The 21364-nt window shown below is 43.7% G+C and overlaps 1 protein-coding gene across 1 annotated transcript in view; it reads left to right on the forward strand.

Moving 5' to 3' along the window:
• Positions 1–21364, forward strand: part of ASAP1 (ArfGAP with SH3 domain, ankyrin repeat and PH domain 1) — a 204050-nt gene that overhangs the window by 130079 nt on the left and 52607 nt on the right. The window contains exons 13-21 of the mRNA XM_021719251.1: positions 3219–3306; positions 5407–5455; positions 10257–10420; positions 11937–12070; positions 13918–14009; positions 18521–18707; positions 18950–19035; positions 20126–20241; positions 20397–20464. Coding sequence (XP_021574926.1) covers positions 3219–3306; positions 5407–5455; positions 10257–10420; positions 11937–12070; positions 13918–14009; positions 18521–18707; positions 18950–19035; positions 20126–20241; positions 20397–20464 — 984 coding nt within the window. The remainder of the gene's footprint in view (positions 1–3218; positions 3307–5406; positions 5456–10256; positions 10421–11936; positions 12071–13917; positions 14010–18520; positions 18708–18949; positions 19036–20125; positions 20242–20396; positions 20465–21364) is intronic.

Raw genomic sequence — 21364 nt, forward strand, 5'->3', positions numbered from 1 at the left:
CCACGCCCGGGCTGATTTTTTGATTTATTGTAGAGATGAGGTCTCGCTGCCCAGGCGGGTCTCGAACCCGCGGGCTCAGGCCATCCACTCACCTCAGCCTCCCAAAGGCGCGGGATGACAGGCTGAGCCTCCGAGCCTGGCGGTTTTGCTGAGATTTAGTCAGTTGAAACCTCAGAAAAGAATATACCTTCTTTAACTAAATGACAAGAAAGCACTCTGAAATTGCAGATAGTGATGTAAACACCTGACGTTCCTGTGAGGACCTAGTGACTTCCATGCCGCTGATGCCTTGCTCCTTGGTTGGACTCGCTTCTCCCCTCTGTGGTGTCCCTGTATGTTCTTCACTCCTCAGAGCCACATTTGGGACGATAGGGCGGTAGTCACATGCCTTGCTGGCAGCTCGATTTGGGAAAGCGCACCGTGGATAAACGAGGTGTGTCTGTCTCGGTTGAGGTTCATGTCGGTGTGGCAAATGTCAGGCCCGTAGGTTTGACGAACTTCTAAGGGAACAACTATCATGCGTCGCCATAGCTGAAACTGTGGGCCATTCATGGAATGGCGTAAACCATATAAAGCCCTTATCTTCAGACGTCTGTCAGCAAAGTACGTTGGAATAGTCCATGCTTGAGAGACGAATGGTACTATTTAGCTATCCTGAGTGCGGTTAGCACTCAACTGAGTGGCTTTTTTCTTTCTTTATGGTTTTGTTGTTAAGATTTCACATCTAAGATTGCTTGACTTCCAGGTGTGGTGACTCTCACCTGTAATCCCAGCACTTTGGGAGGCTGAGGCAAGAGGATTGCCTGAGCCCAGAAATTGGAGACCAGCCAAGGCAATAGGAAGACTTCGTCTCTACAGTAAACCAAAATAATTAGCCAAGCATGGTAGCATACACCTGTAGTCTCAGCTACTGGAAAGGCTGAGGCGGAAGGATCACTTGAGCGCAGCATGTTGAAGCTGTGGTAGTTGTGATCTTGCCCCTGCACTCCAACCTGGGCAACAGAGTGAGACTCCAACTCAAAAAAAAAAACAAAGCAAGATTGCTTGGTTGTATCTGTTACTATGGTTGTTCAGAAACACTGTAGAAACCTAGATTTGGGAAGAATAAGAAATCAAGTTAGCCTTCTGCCACGCTGAAATGCGAATAGTGTCTAAAAATTTGTTAAATGTTGCTAAGAGATTTCTCTACTTAAGAAACATGAAGCCTCGTATTAAGCATAATCATCTTAAGCTTGGGAAGTTTGGGGGAGTTCTTCCTTACGTCCAGCCCAAATCTTTTACGATTTGAGCGCATTTCTTTTCATCTGTGCACATGGAAAACAGCTGCCCAGCCTTCCTAATAACAGCCTTTACATACTTGAAGGTGGTTATTAAGTCAGTCCCTGGCTTTCTCTTCGCTGGACTAAGTAATGCCTCTAACTCATCTTCAAGGTTTCCATCTCTACCCCTTTAATCATCTTTTGATCTCCTTAAGCTTTTCTGCCTCCTCCTTTAAATGTGGATTCCAAATTGTAGCATATTATTGTAAGGAGAGTTCTCACTATCATCTGGGTCCACTGCCTTCTCAGGTGGTCGTAGGTCATTGTCATGCATGTGGGAAAGTCAGCAGTTTTATCAGCATCCAGAAAGATGAGACTATGATTAACAATTGCGTTAACAGTTTGCTGGGCCTTGGTTTGCGGCTGCATATATTGGAGTCTGAGGCCTTTAGTGGCCCAAGCTCCAGGCTCTAAGAAAGCCCCACGAGCTCCTGCCTTCCCTTCTGGGTTTGGTGAGCAGTTTCCCAAGCACTGTATCCTCTTAGACAAAACTCTCTTGTACTTTCCTTCCAGTTCCATTTCTCAATCCAAGGTACAAACAATGAACATGAAATCCTTTGAGGTCTCTCACTTCCTCCCCTGAGGTAGTTAGCTTTGGAACAGAAAGATACGGGACAAGCAGCATTGTTTTTCTGTGTCTAATCTCACTGAAATCACAGAGGCAGAAAGATCTTGAAAATGGTCCAGAAAGCACAGGAAGGGAAACAGAAATTAGCTGTCCAGTGCCCATTATTGAGAAGGAAAGGTAGAGGTGCAGCGTGTCATCGTAATTGTCTTGATTATATGCCACATCTGCTGTGTGGGGCTTTCAGTTGTTCACTGATAAGACTTCCCTCTAACCTCTGCCCCTCTCTTTTCCCTAAAAGTTAAAATCCTTGGGTGGAAATGTACCTGGTGTGGGGAGTTTCAGAATCTTGGCCTTCAACTGAGGCAGGCATATGAGTCCAGCTAAGGAGTTCCATAGCATACTTCTCCAGGCTTCTAGTATTCGAGCAAAATCCAGCCCAGGCTCTCAGACATTTCACTCTTTGGTCAAATTCTTCAGGAAGCAGGGAGCCTAGCATCAGCCGTTAGCCAGTATGTGACCTTGTACAAGTGCAGGCATGTAGGCAGGAGAAAGTTTTGACCAGAATGATTATGTGGCAGACTCCATAAGTTAAAGTGATCAGGTACTGCAGGCTCTATTTTACGTGTATGATTGAGAGGTTTGCTGATAAGTCATATGAAATCCTTATCATGTGTTCCTTCTCTCCAGATATCAGGGTTCATTAAGCTTTGCCTGGCACATAGTAATTGTCCTTGTACTTCAGGGAGAAATAATATAAATTGTGCATTGCAACCAAAATTAGCTATATTTGCAGACACCTGGGACCTCAGGCTTAGGATAATTGATTATTGGGGTTATTTTGAATGAATAAATGAAACAGAACTCACTGATATTTCACAGTAAGATACAGTTCTAAAAGTGCCAACTGTTTGTGCTGAGATATGTGTAGGTTCCAGAAAAGTGCATTTTCATGGACCGTATCCACTCTTCACTAGAAGTGAGCTGAATTGTTTTGGGTTTTATTCTAATGAAATCTATTTTGGGATATTCATGCACAGTTAGAAGATGTTTTGCAGAGCACCTAGATTTTTTTCCTTTTTGATGAGATTCAGCATTCTAATGGGATAAATAAGATTTTACCAAACTTACCAGCTTATATTTAAGGACAGAAACTTACAGATCTGGCGTCTAGACTTGGAGCAGTGCACAGATATCTGTATTCTTCATTGCCAAAATGTGTCCTTGTATCACTGAGCAGGCCTTGGAAACCACATGCCTGCCCTTTGGGTCACTGCATCTGCAGGCAAGAAGACAGTGCTGCGTGTCGCTTCTCAATTTTCTCTTTTTTCCAGTCTAACAGGCAACCAGCTAAGTTGAACCTTCTCACCTGCCAGGTGAAACCGAATGCTGAGGACAAGAAGTCTTTTGACCTGATATCACGTGAGTCCTTTTTCTCTCGCTGCATCAGTCACTGTGGCTTCTTACACCTGCACATTTCCACTGAAGCAGCGACTTTTCCAAGCAAGGCTCCCCAGGGTTGGCACTTGAACAATTTCTTGTTGTTCCTACATGTGCAGCTCTAGGGAGATCTCAGGTCTTTTAACTTGCACCAAGCCCACCCGCAGGTGGGAGGGCTTAACTGTCAGATGGACAGGCGGTAGAATAGAGCCTAGATCTTGACTGTGAACACACAGCTTTGTGCCTTTGAAGAGCTGTTTCTAAGTATATTCCGACTTCTCTCTTAGATCTGAAGATTCTCAGTCTTTGGTATGAGGTCCAGACTTGAGTTTTTTTGTTGTTATTGTTGTTTTGGGTTTTTGTTGTTGTTGTTTTTAGGCCTCTAGGTGATTCTGATGTGCGTCTGTGGTTGCCCAATGATGTAGACTTGGGAGTGCATGTGTGCTACTATAACTGATCAACTATTTACCCAGTTACATTCCCTGCAAAATTGGGCTCTTAAAGGAAAAATCATGTCCTTGCTTCCAAGCAGAACTGTCTTCAAAATGTATGAATCGATGGTGCCAAACACCCCCGTCTCATGTCATGGTCCTGAGTGTGCTCCCCTCTCGTGAGAAAGCACGATGAGTCCCCACCCCGCAGCTGTAGCAGTTGGGGAATGGGGTGAGGCTCTCCCTCGAGGCTGGCTCCCTATGCTTGTGCTGGTTCCCGTGGGACACTACTGACCCCGCGCTGTAGCTGAGAGGATACTTCTTTGTGAAGAGAGAGGTTGGCAGTGCCAGTGAAGTGACACTCGCAAATATATGGAAATCCTGCGACACTGACCTTAGCTATTCTCCCTTCTCTGTCACAGCCTAGCAAGGCAGGCCACAGCCAAAGAGCGTGATCTGTGTGTAGAAGCACAAAAATCCCGTCTGCCGCTTGAAGTCCTGTTAATGCAGTTGTGTGAATGGAGGCTCAGAAACAGCCCCAACCCCAGAAGACTGAGTCTGTCTTGATGCTCGTTACACACGACGTCTACTGGACTTAGCAGCGTCTCTAGAAGTTTAGAGTCCTGTGATTTTCATGACCAAGAGGTTTCTTGGGTTGTTGGTGAGAAAAGAATATGAAGAGTTGGAGTTATTGCATGACTCCAAAAAGCCAAAAACCCTGGAAAACCTGGTTATTAATAGTTGTTGTCAGTTAATGAGCATCTATTATGTGCTGAGTACTTTGTGTTCATTCTTGCTAATCCTCACAAAAGCCCTATCAGTTTCCCATTTTACAGAATTTTGGAAAAACTGAGACTCAGAGAGGTTTAGTGACTTATTCAAAGTCTCAGCAGTAAAGCAGGAATTCAGCCAGAGCTCCAGACACTGCTTCCTGTGGTGTGTTCTTTGACACACGTCTCTCTCTGAGGGAGACAGGAATGTGAGTGCCTAGCCCCAAGAGGTCACACCAAGTGCTCAGTAAATGTTCGTTGGACCTGGATATGTGGAAACTTCTCAGAAATCCTGAATTTTAAGAAGGGGCTTCCCTCATGTACACCTGCCTAAAGTATCCACGTTAGGCTGCCCTCTCCCAACCTGCATAGCAGAGGTGAGCCTTTCTTCCCTACGGTCTGGTCCAGCAAGAGAGCAGCCCGACACCAGAGTCACCGCCTGCATGTGGGAGGCCCTGGGGCTAAGTCAGGAGGGAGCATGGGAGCAGTGAATGAGTCATTTCCCAAACAGATTTAAAGAAAGAAAACATAGTTAAATTGAAAATGAAGCAGAAAATATTGAATTGGCAACTGGCACTGCAATTTGTCATGGAAATCCATTTGGATCAGATCAGGCCTTTCCCTTCTCACTGTTTTTTCAAAAGAGATGCCAGCTGTTTGCATGTACTTGTGGTTTTCTTATTGTATTCCTGTTGCACTTAAGAAAAATAATATTGACAGCATGAATTGTGTCACTGCAAAAACATAATGATGTAAAACTAAAATAATATTAAAATCTTGTTACTCTGTTGTCTTTCTTCCAGGAACTTGTACAGTCTGTGTTATACCTGAAGGTGTTCTGTTTTCCAAGGTTTCACTTACTTTTCTCTTTTGTATTTTAGATAATAGGACATATCACTTTCAGGCAGAAGATGAACAGGATTATGTAGCGTAAGTAGTTTTGAAATAATAGTACAGTGCCTTGGACTGACAGCACCTCTCTCCTGTGCTGTGTTGCCTTAATGTTCTTTTCATTGGTAAGAGCTACTCCTGGTGACTCCCAGCTGCTCCCGGTGACTCCCAGTTGCTCCCCACACTTCTTCCTCACCACTGGGCCATTGCATGTTGCTGTTATGTCTGTCGTACTGCATCTTGGCTACCCAGTAAGCTCTGGTACCTCCTAGATTCTGCTCCAACCTCACCACCCCCGGGTTTCTGCTCCCCCCTCTCTCCTACGGCCTTTTCACTTCATGCTGCCCTCCTCTGGTGCACGTCTGCAGCCTTCCACAGCCACAAGCTTCTTGAGGGCAAAGCCCATGCCTTACTCGCCTTCTAATCACAGCACCTGCATGCACTTAGAGGGGCTTACCCAGTGTTTGGTGGCCACATGAACCAGCCAGTCTACCTGGACACTTGGCTGTCACTGTGAGAGGGGCAGGAGAGCCTGGCACTGAGGTGAGCAGGGCTCAGTTAAAGGGAGCCTGATGTTGCAGGAAGAACAGGTTTGGTATCACGTACACTGAGTTGGAATCCTACACTCACCTGACCAGGTATGCAGCCTTAAGCTGCCCCAGCCCCCTGTTAAAACAGTATCCCTAGCCCTGAGGCTCCTTCGTTCCCTCCTCTTTTCTGTAGCCTTCCTCAGCTGAAAAAGGCGGTGTGTGCTGTTAGATTCTCAGTGACCTGGGAGAATCATTTGTGTAAAAGGGGGCAATTAGCCATTTTTGTAGTGTTCAGATTTTTTATTTCAAGTGCATAACTTGAGGTGATTTAAACCAAGTTTCCTGAACTATTAAACTTCCTGTTCCATCAGCGGTACACAATAAGTGCTAATTTCCTTCCCTTAATTATTTCTGTAGAGCCACAGAATTCTGTCTATATTCGTTTTGCCTTACACTCACTTCTTTTCTCTCTTGTGCTTACCTCCTTGCTCTTGCTTTCTCACACACACACACACACACACACACACACACACACACAGTCTTCTCTGGAGTGCTTTACTCTTTCCCTATCTCATGGGGGAAATGATAAGGGATCAGAGAGAAAATAGGACATGGGTAGAAAAGATGCAGAATTGGGAGATACAGGAAAAAAGGCTGAGAAAGAAGTAGAGAGACAAAGGAAAAAGGAGAGAAAGCGCTGATTGATCTCTTCATTGTCTGAATATTTAATGAATGCCAACAATATGCCAGGAACTGTGCAAAGCACTGGGCATACAGCATTAAATGAGCTGGGCGACCTTCCCTGAAGAAGCTTCATCTCTGCTGGGGAGGACAGTTGGTATGAAACAGGACAGATGCTAATTGCAGGGACCAAAGTGGCCATGTGCTGGGGGAACATAGACTTGGGGCACACGCCTTCTTGAGTTCTTGCTCAGAGATGACTTCCTAGAAGAAGGGAAGCCTGAGCTGGCTTGTGAAGGTATGGGAAGATTGTAAGTATTCTGCACTCCGGTGGGAAGTGCTGAAAGTCTGGAATAGCAAGGAAATGACTGGCTTGATGATGGGTACGGAGTTGGCCGATGCAGGTCAGGTGGGAGGGTGTGTGACTGGAAATCAGCTGAGAAAGGAAGAAGACAGATAGCTGGCCTTCCACCCTCAGATCCAGAGAGAGGTTATATTTATAAGAATATGCATCAGATTTATTGAAATGTGCTCAGTGCACATCGTGCCTTATTAACCTCACAACCCCAGAAAGGAGGGACTTTAATCCCCACTTTGCAAATGGAGAAAGCAGAGTCACAGTGTGGTACCCTTGTTGCGTCCCAGTAAGCTACAAGTTGGACCCAGACAGAATTTCGCATCCCCTTGGAATATTGTTCTCCGTCCTCCGGTTTCCCTCTTTCCTCCTCCTCCTCTTCCAGTTTGGGTGAGGCAGGAAACACATCCCCTCTCCTTGTTCCCTGTATCTCTGACCCAGGCCTCAAGAATTTTTTTTATTTGTGCTTATGACTCACAGGTAATTCTGTCCCAGTTTTGCTGGAGATTGGTTTCCTACCTTAACAGCTCTCAGTAAAAGGGTTACATGCTCCATCCTGGAGTTGTTGCATATTTGCATTTTGAACTCCCTGTGGATGCTGGCAATGAGTGGGGACAGTTTTGAGGAATGTTGGAGATACAGGAGGTAATGGCGTCCAGAATGAAAACACATGCCCCAGAGGGAAGCCTTAGTTCTGCGTTGACTCCCAGGTTACATAGAGGCAGTGTCACTGCATCAAGTTTCTTTTTCATGTAAAGTATCCAGTGAAATTAAATGAAGAAATTCCTTCTCATTGAAGGAGGTAGGTGCAAAAAGAGCAGATGCACGTTTAAAGTCAGGTGAACTTGGCTTCTAGTCCAGGCTCTGCTGGTTAGTTGCTTCTTTTTATATTCTTTATTTTTTTCAAGAGGCAGTGTCTCACTGTGTTGTCCAGGCTGGACTTGATCTTCTGGGCTCAAGCTATCCTCCCACCTCAGCCTCCCAAGTGGCTGGAACTACAGGAATGCACGCCACTGGGTTTCGGCTTTTTACCCTTAGGCGGATCATCTGGCTTTGTCCATAGGCTGGGATTTCATTCCCAGCTCGCAGGATTTCTAGAGGATAAAATGTGTAAAGCTCTGAGCACAGTGCCAATTTATTTTTTATACTGTAGAACTCGAAGTGATTTTTAAAATATTGAAATACAGTTATACATCATTTTGTTTCTTACCCTTTTGGGTATGTTTGTTACTTTAAAATAAATTAAAAGTTTAAAATATTGTCAGAAGCAGTTGCCCTTTTGAAATGTAGCCATTCCATTCTACCAAATTTGAATTATTTTCTCTAAAAAGTCATCCTTTAAATGTACCTTTTCTTATCATCATGACAAACTTATTTATTTGTCATGAGCTCCTGAGTGAAGAGGCAAATAGAAGGAACTCAGCAAAGAGGGACCAACAAAGGTGTTTTTTTCCATCCCAGGCTAATCTAACACAGTTCAGCTGTAGCACCTTGGGCAAGTCGTATAACTCTCCTGAGCTTCCGTTTCCTCATCTATAAAGTATTATAAACCCTAACTTAGAGACTTTTGTAGTAACCCACAGGTTGAACATCCTTTATGCAAAATGCTTGAGACCAGAAATGTTTTTGGATTTGGGATTTGGATGCTTAACTTGTATTTTAAAAATCAGAATTACTTAGACTAGGCTTGGTGGCTCACACCTGTAATTCCAGCACTTTGGGAGGCCAAGGTGGGAGGAGACTAGCTTAGGCAACATAGTGAGACCCCCATCTTTATTTAAAAGTAATAAGTACTTGAAACCAAGTTTTTTGAATTGTTTTTAAACAAAACAATTTTTAGTTTGTAACTTGAGACTGAATGATAGAAAAAATACTGTTTATCCTAAAGGGTACCAAGTCTTCTCTCTACCCGCTTCTGCTAATTCCTGGACTGTTGGTTTTGTAATGGTCCATTTTCTGCATCACAGCAGAAAAGTTAAGCCAGGCAAGAGTATTTCTTACAACATCCTGAAGGTGAGTGCCACCTAGAGTCAGAGGTGTGACTTGCATCCACATGCTCCAAGAATGTAGTTTGGTTTTTGTCACTGTTACTTATTCAAAACCTTTTGGGAGATAGTCCTTTTTGTTCTGTCCATTTCTTGGAAAAATATACCAAGAAAAACGATAAGAGACTCAACTCTGAACCATTGTATTATCTTTTGAGAGCAAACAGTTGTCTGTGCAGTAGGTAATAAACAGTGGCTTAGAAATGTTTTTTACTGTCTTTAAAAAAAATTAATTTGGCACTTTCTCATTCATGAAAGAGATGCAAGTTCATCACAGATTTGAAAAATCACATAAAGGCACAGAGTCAAGCAATGCCTCTGTCATTTCTTCCCTACAGAAAATCACTCAGTGACAACCAGTGTTGACATTTTAGTGAAATTCCTTCTGACCTTTTTTCCCCAAAAGAAATAAATGATACATACATTAGCTTAAATGTGGGGTTATGTTATATAACAGGTTTTTTTTTCCTATTTACCTTACAAAACATATCGTGAGCATTTCTCCAATTTCATTACAAAATTATATGAAAAATTACATTTTGATGCCTGTTTAACTGTCCTTTTGTGATTATTTTGTGCCTTATTAACCAGTCCCCTATTACCGATTTTTAGGTTGTTTTAGTAGCGAAGGGTCATTTTGTTTGGTACCTATGGTAGTCATTCTGTATATAACTCAGTAACCTATACTCTTCACTTCATATTGTAAATATCACCAAGTTTCCATGTTAACGTCGCTTTTTCACAAGCATACACGTCTGTGGCTGCTATTGAAACATCCTTTCATTTTCACTTTTAAGTGTGCCCACCGACATGGACCGCTAAAGAACAGACGCCTTCTGCTAAACTCTCATTCCCACCTCCCATCTGTCTCTCGTTGTATCTCTCTCATCCTGGTGTTGGGCTGGACCCTCACCAAGTCCTCTCAGTCCTGACATTCCCATACAGTGTCCACAGGGAGGGCAGTTTCCTTGTGCTTCACACAAGTCCTCAGTTTCATTGATGGGTACTTTGCTCGCATGTTCCTCTCATCTCTCTCGTCCCCTGGGTGTTGCTTTTCATGTTTTAACTCACTTTCCTTCAAGTTTCATTTTTCTTCACTTCGTTGCTGTTTTGTGAGGGTGGTTTCTCTTATGGAAGTTATTGACGAAAGTGGATTTTTTGCAGTGGAAGGAGAAAACAATGGCCATGCTCTTACAGAGGCCTTTTTCCTCTTGTGTTTTTGACAACAGGTGGATATCGGTGTTGACAAATAGCAAAGAAGAGGCCCTGACCATGGCCTTCCGCGGAGAGCAGAGCACTGGGGAGAACAGCCTAGAAGATCTGACGAAAGCCATCATTGAGGACGTGCAGCGGCTCCAAGGGAACGATGTCTGCTGCGACTGTGGCTCGTCAGGTATTTGTCCCCACACTTGAATTGGCTTTGTAAACCTCCTTTCTCTTCCTGTAGAATAAAAAATGAGCTAGTTATTTAGAGCCTTATCTCCTGTGGAGACGCTTGGGAACACACATAAGACATTCCCAGGGTGAATATTCCCACCATGGAGCTGCTCTTACCTGTGCTGTTTTTTCTGCCAGGAGAGCTTTCAACTGCTTTCCTAAAAGTCAGTTGCCAAAATGCTACCTTTTCTAAAAGGCCCATGGAATTTGGAGAGAGCAGGAGACACAGAGACCATATTTCGAATCACAGTCTGGCACTTACAACTTGGGCGCTCTCGTGCTGAGTCCCGTTACAAGTGTGGTCTGTAGTTTTCTCATCCTAAGAATGGGATAATAGACCTCTTGCTGTAAGGACTTAATGAAACGGTACACATGGCATCGCCTGCGTGTGGTGCGTGACTTTCCTTCCTTCCTGCTTAGCAAAACCCTCCCTCACCTCTATGCCACATTGAGGTCACCTCCTCCCAAACTTCTGCTTTTAGATAGCACTCTTTTACCTAGGTATTGACAACAACCTACATTACTGAGTGCTTCCACGGTACTAAGAATGGTGCTGGGGTTTTGCTTATATTACCGTATTGAGTCCTCACGGAACCTCTGTGCACAAGACACTAATATTCTCCCCATTTTACAGAAGCGGAAACTGGACTCAGGTTGAGTGACTTGTGTAAGGTCACACAGATAGTAGGGGTCAGAATAGGGATGCAAGCCTGGTATCCCTAAGCACTGTGACACAACTTTGTAGTATTTTACTTGTGAAACTTGGCTTTTCTACCCAAGAGGCCATGTGTACTTCAGAGAGAGGTCTCGTGGTTGTCACTATTTTTGTGTCTGTGTGTGTTAGGAGATGGCAGGAGTCGCAGATGGTCAGGCTTCGACCCGTCAGAAAGAAGCTTGGCTCAGAGAGAGAACCCGTAAGGTTTGCTGTCACAGGAGTAATTGTTTCCACTGTTTGGGAGCCATGAGAGGTTGTAGAAAGAGCCAGAGGTCGCTGAAAGAAGCATTTGGTGTGGAGCATTTACAGCTATCTTATTACCAGGGGCGCGTCTAGAGAAGCCATAACCAAGAATGACGGGTTAATGTGAGTAGTGATGTGGAGGTTGAGGGCTGCTGTGGACCCAGTTCCCTTGGTGGTGGTGCTTCCCAGGACTTCACTCCATCACGTCAGATGTTCGCGGTGGTGAGGGAACATCTCGCCAGGCCGAAGGATGTTGCATAGGATCCCTTAGGACAAGCCTCTCTCTCCCATTTTCACAAGGATAAAGTGCATAGTTTGTTCTCCATTCAGTATCAAAGGGAGGCGTTTGTGATAGCTCCTAGGCTAAACCACAAGCATCCGTTTCTTCTGTCTACGTTTTTCCTTTATAACAATCCCTAACCAGTTTTGCTTCTGTTGTTTCACTTACTCTGCAGTTGGCATGCTAAGATTGGATAGCTTGCTTGTTTCATTGTCTTCATAACCCTTTCCACAGAACCCACCTGGCTTTCAACCAATTTGGGAATTTTGACCTGCATAGAATGTTCTGGCATCCATAGAGAAATGGGGGTTCATATTTCTCGCATCCAGTCTTTGGAACTAGACAAATTAGGAACTTCTGAACTCTTGGTAAGTAGTGACCTATACTCTGGAAGAAAATTTTAAGTGTGTTGTCATGCATATATTTAATATATTGCTTTGGCTTTTTTGGCTTCTGCTAAGTCCAAAGAATTCTGATTCCTGAATTTTATGAATTTGCATAGATATTTAAAATGTAACTTTTGTGGTATGTAATGGTGACTAATTCTATTTCCTGTTTAAAGAAAGGGTGAATCATATGTTTCTATAATTAACTCAGTAAAACTGGCTCTTTTTTCTCTTGGGATAGGCTGCTTTTTTTCTTATGAATTAACTTTCACATGATTTATTAAAATAACAGTTAAATTCAAATATTCTCATTACCTAGTGGCATCTATTACTATAAATAATGACTGAAAAGCTTTTCTCAGTCTTATTTTTATTATTGGTAAGTTTATAAAAGTACACATGAATTAAGAGTGGCCTGAAGCTGCTATCACAAAAACCATTTACTCTTCAGCCATAACTTCTTTGGATAAGGGAAAAAAATTGTGTGAAGTTGTGGTGCTTAGCTTTAGCATACAAAAAAGACCTGTGAACACTGAAGTTTGTTTTTCTTTAACTTCTGCTTTTCCCATCACGATTCACCCAGATTTGGAGCCGTCATCAGATCCAGGTTAAATCACTCCCTGTGAGATGCCAGAATACGAAGGGAAGCCCCCTTGGCGTCTCTGCGCACCTTGCGGATAAGCCCTGCCTTGCATAGTTTTGACCTGGTGCGCTGTGAGAGTCTTTGTACTAAGAATGAAATGTCTTAAGGAAAATAGGACCTGGGAGGCTCTCCCTGGAGCCGAGCCAGAGTGAAGCTGGGCTCAACAAGGCTGAAGGGCTAGCTCACTACGAGCCTTGACTGGAGAAAAGCACCAAAAAACCAGGACATTTAGTCACCCAGCCAGCAGCCTCGGCCTTCTGAATGTCCACTAAGCAGTGGCGACCTTGTGTTGTCTGAGTAGCGTAGGACATTCCTTGTCTTTAGGAAGCAGGAGATGATCATGCTGATGCTCGGCCCCGATTCGCTTCAGGGTTAGAGAAAGGCTCAGACCTACTCCTTGAAACACAGTCTCCTTTAGCACAGAAGGGATGTCGCTCCATCTCCTCGGCTTATAGAAGGAAACCTACTTTGACAACTAGAAATAGGAGAGTCCAAATCCACACACTTACTGTGCAATGAGGCCAAGGTTTTTCCCTCGAAGAGCTGGTTGCTTGAATGTTTCTTAAACTTGGCATTGATTCCAAAATTACACGAATGAACAGAGGCCCTTCAGGACAGATTTTCTTGGAACGATCTTGAACCCAGAAGCGAAACGCTTCCTGGGGCCTCTGTTGCCGGCAACATCTCAACACTCAGCCTGATACCAAGTCATTTTATATCCTTTTCTGTTCTAGAGTAAATTTGTTCAATATAAAATGGAAACATGATGATGGTTGGAAATCTATTTCTGTTCATTCAGAACTTAACCTAGACTTACATGTGGGGCATGCTCTGTCTCATCCCAGGTCGTTTGTATGTGTGTAGGACCAAGTCCTGTTTTATTCTAGCACATTTATCATGTTATATTTGCAGACCTGATTGAGTTTCTTGTCAGCGACCCCACCCAGACTATGAGCACCTGTGGGAAGGGAACGTGGTTTACCCACCTGTGTTCCCAGCACTCAAATTTCAGTGCCTGGCACATAGTAGATGCTCAGTAAATATCTGTTGACCAGATGGATGAATGGTTTGTGTTCTAAGTCAAACGAAAAAAAAAATACATATTCAGAGGTCTCAAAAGCAAATAATAGGAGATTTTAAACTAGTCGTAAAGAGTTTGCTATATTGTGTTTTGTTTATATTACAGCTGGCCAAGAATGTAGGAAACAATAGTTTTAATGATATTATGGAAGCAAATTTACCCAGCCCCTCACCAAAACCCACCCCTTCAAGTGATATGTAAGTATTTCTAACATTTAGAATTTTTTACCATTTTATAATTGTTTTTCTACCCCCAAAAAAGTCTTAGCTTTTTAGTTTTTTTTCCCAGAGGAAACCCCATTATCAGGGAAAAGCAGCGCCAAGGAAAGTGTTATGAAGTGTATTGTGGGATGTGCAGCTCTCTTCACCTCTCCCTTCCCTGGGCAGCCGCAGCAGGGCAACTGCTCTGTGGAGTCAGACTCTATCAGAACTGCTATCTCTAAATCAGGGCATGCTGTGTAAAGTGAGAGACCACACAGACAATGGGAGGTTCCTATCAGATTGGCAAGAATCCAGATGCTTAGCAGCCCACTCAGCAAGACTGGGAGGAAACAGACATTCCATCTCATCATGTTGCCAGTGGGAGTATAAAATGGCGCACTATGAAAAACAAATCAGCCATATTTACCAAAATTATAAATTTATTTACCCTTTGATGCGACAGTCTCACTTCTGGAATTTATTTATATTCTGAAATAGAAAAAGTTTAGGAACAAAGCAAGTATCCATCTGTAGGCATCTGATTAACTATACTATGATATAGCCATGCTATGGAACACTGCAGATGCAACAAAGAATGAAAATACACACTCAAATGCTTGATTTTTTTTCACACTAATGAGCACAAATTACACTGAGAAATAAGACTCTCAGAAGTTATAATTTCATCATAAAACTACGAAGGGCTAATGTTACTTCACCAACTTGATCACAAAATGACACATGGTGTGGTTTTTGCTCACACAGCATTTTTAAATGTTTGCGTGGTCCAGACCTTGAAGGCATTGCTTTAGGATGGGTTTCCTGTAACAGCATGGATTTTAGTTCCTGTTTCTCACGTAGGAAGCAGCATCACAACTGCCCCTGTCAGCTTTATGCCTCACATGGTCACTTGGCCTCTGTAAGTCTCTCTCCTTCACAGTGTGTGTGATTCTTCAGAACCCCTAATGGAGTGGGCAGGGTCATAGGTGTTGAAACCAGACCGCTGGAGTTCAGTTCCCGTCTCTGCCACTCGCCAAACTGGGTGATCTTGGGCAACTAGCTCTGCCTGTCCGTGCCCCACTTTCCTCTGGATTCCTCATAGGGTTGTGGTGAGGATTCAGGAGCTTATGTAACGTGCGTGGAGCAGCACTTGGTCTGTAGTAAGTGCCATCCAAGTGCTTGCTCCTGTTAGTATTCTTATTACTCATTCACTTGGCCAGTGACCGAGAGGCATAAGGTGAATCTCCTGTAACACAGAGTTCGAGCACACGTTTATTCATTCACCAGACCCATATGAAACAGCTTCTTTGCTCCAGGCACCTTTTTAGGTGCAGAAGAAACAGCAGACAAAACAGAGTATCTGTGCTGCTGGCATTCTGACTGGGGAGAGGGACACACACAGAGAAAAGTTATCACGACTTCACAGAGTGCTCGGTGTTGTAGGGAAAGTGCCCAGGACGAGGGGCGACGGGAATGGGGGTGGGGCGTTTGGCAGCCGGGGCAGGTGGCATGGCGCGGTGGAGGGCGGACATGGAAGGGAAGCCCGACAGCCGGGTTGGTCGCTGTGCGCGCCCTGGGGAAGGTGAGGCATAGCCAAGCTTCGGCAAGCGTGACTGGAAAGAACTGAGCGAGACTGAGATGGGCAGGGGATGCCTTGCCAGGCGGAGACAGGCCAGATCACGCAGGGGCTCGTAAGGCGTGGGACGCATGGGAGTTTCGTTGTGAGTGATTGAGAGGTTTTCAGCAGAAGGAGAGGCATGATCTTAGTTGTGTTACAGATGGGTGGTTTTAGCTCAGCAGTGTCAGCTAGGGTGACTGTGAGCCCACCCCCTCCCATGGATACTTGGCCATGTCCAGAGACGTTCTGTTGTCACAACTTGGGCAGGTATAACTGGCACCCAGTTAGAGAAGGTTATGGACGGTGCTGCACATCCTGCAATGCGTACGATGACTGTCCACCACGAAGAATTACTCAGCCCCAATGTCATTAGAGCTGATGCTCGGACACCCAGCTGTAGCTGGTATGTGAAGGACAGACTGGGGTGGGGGCAGATTGAAACGACTGGAAAGAAGCGGTTATCCTACATCCGCTGAGCAGTAAAGGTACATTGCATGAAGGTGGTGGAAAACAGCCGGATTCTCAATATATTTTGAAGGGAGAGCCAACAGGATTGCTCATCTGTTTAAATAAGGGGTGGTGTAGAAAAGTGTCAAGATGACACCCGAGGTTTTTGGCCTACATACCTGGGTAAATGGCCAGAACCGTGAACTGTAACAGAGCAGGTGAGGAGAGGATTACACTTGTGGGGGCAGAGGGAGGATGTTGTCTTTGTCAGCCATAGGACTAGCATTCTGGCATCCAGATTTTCAAACAGCTTTATTTTTCACTCTCCCTATTGCCCCAAACCTTTTCTTGCCAGGGAATGGTGGGGCCGAGTGCCCAGAAAGAGTTGAAGGTATTGTACCTAGTGAGAGCTAATACGCTTCCTGCAGCCACAGAATTAGAGATGTAAGAGTAGAGGTGACCTTTAAGGTGACCCATGTGATCATGTGATGCCTGAGTGCCCTCTGCATCATTTCTGCCAATCTGTCATGTGGCATCCATGTGATAAATTCATGTGATACTTCCAGTGACAGCCACCTGCAGACCTTGCTGGAGCAGCTTAATGCATAGAAACAGTAGTCTAAGATCTACCTTTCCACAGCTTCCCATCATTGATCCTCATTCTACCCTCTTGAATAACAATAGGAAGGATGCTTTCAAATGAACCCCTAACCCATGCATCACTCTGTTCCTTACCTATACTCTAGCTTGCCTGGAAGTTAGTAAGTGAGGGGGGTGTGATTACCCGTATTTTACTGGTGAGGAAACTAAGGCATAAAAAGAACTTGACTTCCCCAGGGTCATATAGTTAGCAAGTGGTATCAGGAAAGAACACATCAAGCCATTTAGTTTTTAAATCTGACACTCCATCCATCACACGTCAGCTGCCTATCACACTTGATATAAGACAAGTGCAGAAGGAGACTCATGCCAACTTGGGCTGTTCCTTCAGCTGTCTGGAATTCCTCGAATTCATCAGGCTGTGGCCATCCCAAAAGGACTCTGACCTAATCACAAAGGACATCCACTAGCACAAGGTTTGGCTGCTTAGTAGAATCAGCAAGTCACTGTACAGAGTTGAGAAAAGACCAGCGTCCGCGGGCCATCATCAACCAGCTCAACTCTTTTTATTGCCAACCCAGAATGAAAGAAAAGGCATCAGCACAATTTTAAACAGTGCAGCCTGACTGTGGGATATGGGAAACAGCCATAGCTACTGAACAAGAAATTGAATGCACCTTGAGTTACATCCCTCTCAAAAGAAAGAAAGTACCTGTTAGGTTCTGTACATCCTTTCATCCAAAGTATACCAATGAACTTTCAGTTGAAAAAAACTGAGGCTCATGAAATTAAGTAGTTCCCCAAGGTCACACAGCTGGTATGCTTTAGAGCCAGGATTTGACCCAAGTCCATTTATTGTTTTTTTATTAATTGGCTCACATAACTGGGACGTTCAAGTGGTGGGTTCAGGTGCATCTGGATCCAGGATGTCAAAGAGCAGCAGCATACAGACCCTTCCTTGATGCTTTCCTTTCATCTGAGCTGACTTCCTTTTCCGTCTTTCCCTAAAGGTGGCTAAGGTAACCACTGGGCCGCTTAGGTCATGTACTTATTCCTATGACTGAGGGATGGGCCAGTCCCACCAGAACCACTTAAACCTGAAGTGAAGAAGACAGTTCCTTAAGAGAAGGAGAAGTGCACCACAGCCCCTCGGACTGTGGGCATGTTATCCCAAGGGTCTCCTGCTCCCATGCTGAAACTTCTGCAGGAAGGACTCTTCCTCTTGAACGCCTGTGGGAGCTGCTTTAATGACAACCTTTCTGAACCTCAGTTTCCTCACCTACTAAACAGGGAGTTACAGCAGATGTAGAAAATCTTTTCCAGAGAAAAGCTCTGAAAACTTTTAATTGGTCTTTCAGAATTTTTTAAGTTTTTCACATTTAAAAAATCTTTTTTTTCCTTTTATTTTTATTGTAGAGACAGGCCCTTGCTATGTTTCCTAGGCTGGTCCCAAACTTCTGGCCTCAGGCAGTCCTTCCACTTTGGCATTCAAAAGAGCTGGGATTACAGGCATCAGCCTAATTTTTTAATGTACTTTTATGTGTCTGAGTTTGAAGGATTTATAAATCGTGGAGTTCGCATGCTATTGGTCAAGGTAGAAAAGAAATCTACTGTTACATATGTGCTCATTGATTTTGTAACCTACACATTCCAGTAAGTACATATATCAGTTTCTTCATTCTGCCTGTATTGAAATAAACTGGTCTAAAATCTGGTTTGAATGTTGAAAAGACTTAATTAAAATAAGTCTTCTCAGAGAGAAATGTTTGTCAGAAAAACATAAACCTTTCTCAGCTTTTGGAAAATACAGATTTTTTGATCATTTTGTTTTGCTCCATCTTAGGACTGTACGGAAAGAATATATCACGGCGAAGTATGTCGATCATAGGTTTTCAAGGAAGACCTGTTCAACTTCATCAGCTAAACTGAATGAATTGCTTGAGGCCATCAAATCCCGAGACTTACTTGCACTAATTCAAGTCTATGCAGAGGGGGTAGAGCTAATGGAGCCCCTGCTGGAGCCCGGGCAGGTAAGGCCTCACTGAAGTCCCAGGAGACAAAGTAACATGGAAACTCACTGTGCAAGGTGACTGACTTCAGTGGAGTGCCATACAGTGAGACACCTATACATTGGGTGACCACATCTAACTCAAGAGAGTGGAGGGTGAAAGGGATGCGCTTGCTGCGTCGTGACTTGGGGACAAGAGGTATGAATGAATCTGCTTCGGGCAGATAGGGCGTGCGGCCTGTTTATCTTATCCTTCCTGTTTAGGAGCTCGGGGAGACGGCCCTTCACCTCGCAGTCCGAACCGCAGACCAGACGTCTCTCCATCTGGTTGACTTCCTAGTACAAAACTGGTATGGTTTTTTTTGTTTTTGCTGCTGAATTACCTAAATCTGCCTTTTGAGTTAACACAAACTAGTCCTATCAGTGGCCTAGATCAGGAATTGGCAAGCTTTTATTGTAACAAGCCAGATAAAGATGTTTGGCTTTGCAAGCCATGAGATCTCCGTCTCGTCTATTCACTCTTGCCATCTTAGTGTGAATGCTGCCATAGATGATGTGTAAACAAGTGAGTATGGCTGCAGTCCGATACAACTTTATTACTTTATTCACGCAGATAGGCAGTGGGCCAGTGATGGGCTATAGTTTGCCAACCCCTGGCTTTGATAAGTGTAAAATCCTATCTCTGTGTTCAAAAACCTACTGCAGTAGGAGAGGCTAAAAGAAAGACTTAACAGCATAGGTCACCAGATTTGTGAGTTTTCATTGTTCATAAGTTTAATAGAAGACAACAGTGTGTGTGGCTGGATCAGCAGGTAATTCAAATTTGGGGCATACTGATGGGAGTGTAATACTCAGCATGGGACGTTTGGACTTGCTGGAGTCTTTATTGGGCAGTTCTGTAAACAAGAGATTATGAGCAGGAACTAGAGTGACCAAAAATAGTGAGGGGATTTGAACTCACATAGGAAGAGTGGCGCATGGACACAAGCCAGATTGTATAATTGTCCAGGCCGCTTCCCTAGAGGTAACGTGGCACAGTGGTTAAAAGCGTTGACTCTGGAGAGAGACTGCCTGTGTTCAGATTCCTGCCTCATCATCCCTATCTTGATAACCTTGATAGCAAGCACTGCAGCCTCTCTGTGCCATAATTTTCTCATCTGTAAAGTAGAGGCTATTAATAGCACCTACCTCATCAGATGGTGGTAAAGATTAAATGTAGTGATCCATGAAAATGCTGAGAAAAAGTACTGGTCCCATAGCACTCAATTAATGTTTCATTATATTGCTTATCAATGTAGGTTTAATGTTAGAAATGTCATAGTTTTCGCTGTTTATAATAAGTATGTCTCAAATTTGACTCCGTTGTTAGTGCGGAAATAAGTAGCTAACAGTAATAGGTTTACAGAGGAAGTCATTTTTTCTAATACTATAATTTTTCAGCGGGAACCTGGATAAGCAGACAGCCCTGGGAAACACAGCTCTGCACTACTGTAGTGCGTATGACAAACCTGAGTGTTTGAAGCTTCTTCTCAGGAGCAAGCCCACTGTGGATATTGGTAAGAGCTTGGCCAAGTATCTTAATAATTACAGTAAGAGAATTTGTTCAGCTGAAACAGAGACTTGTAAGTTACATTGTCATTTCATTATCATTCCTTGCTTTTTTAAGATGTATCCTAGATAATTAGAAAATGTATTTCTTTCCCTATTTTAGTTAACCAGGCTGGAGAAACTGCTCTGGACATAGCAAAGAGACTAAAAGCTATCCAGTGTGAAGATCTGGTAAGCAAAAATGAAGGCGGGAGATTTATTAGACATCAGCTGCTTCAAAATGTCATTCTAAGAAACTGGAATTGAAGATTTAAAAAGCAGAGTTTTGGGGGTTTTTTTTAAACATTGGTTAAAGACATTCAGATAAGCACTGTGCTGCATTTGAAAAAGTGATAAATTTGTCATCCATATGTCTTTTGAGTACAGATATGACATAGGAGCTGAAAGGCATTTGAGAGGAATTATTCCCAGACAGACTTGTATATTAAGGTTGTGCTTTTTATTTTCTCTGCAGCTTAACAGTAAAGAATTATGTGGGAAGCCACTTTCAAAAACTGGGCAAGTTAAGCTCAGAGTGTGATGGTTTTCAGAATGTGAAGCACACTGCTCTTCCAGCCCCTCCCTACCCTTCTGTCACACTCACCTTTGCTGACCCCCGAGTTCTCACTTACTAACTCTGGGTCTTCACATTAATGTGTTTCTCTTGCATTTCTGCTAAGTGCCAGGTTCCAGGTCCAGCAGTCGTAGTTTTCTGTTCTTAAAAGACTCCTTTGAGATAGTTATCCCTGCCCCCATTTTATGAATAAGAAAAGGAGGCCACAGATCAGATCGGAGCTGGGACTTTAAAAGCTCTTAAGCTTTGCAGACTGATTTTGCCTTCCAGCTGGGAATTTCTAGTTTTGAGGCCCATTTAATAACGTTAAGAAAGCTTTTAATTTGGGGGAGAAATCAAGTTATTAAAGGAAAGGAGGCTCTGCCTCCAGTTCTTTGCTGTTTCTCTTAAGCCCGTGTGTAGCAGTCCAGCGTGTCTAGTCAGAGTTGTACCTGTAGCATAGCTACTGGCAATTCCTGTAAAACTAGGAATAAGGTGAGACTTGCTTGGAGTTTGTGTAATATTGGGATATTTGGCAT

This window comes from Carlito syrichta, unplaced genomic scaffold (genome assembly GCF_000164805.1).
Source record: "Carlito syrichta isolate Samal-C Ts95f unplaced genomic scaffold, Tarsius_syrichta-2.0.1 Scaffold113813, whole genome shotgun sequence".
NCBI classification, from domain to species: Eukaryota; Metazoa; Chordata; class Mammalia; order Primates; family Tarsiidae; genus Carlito; species Carlito syrichta.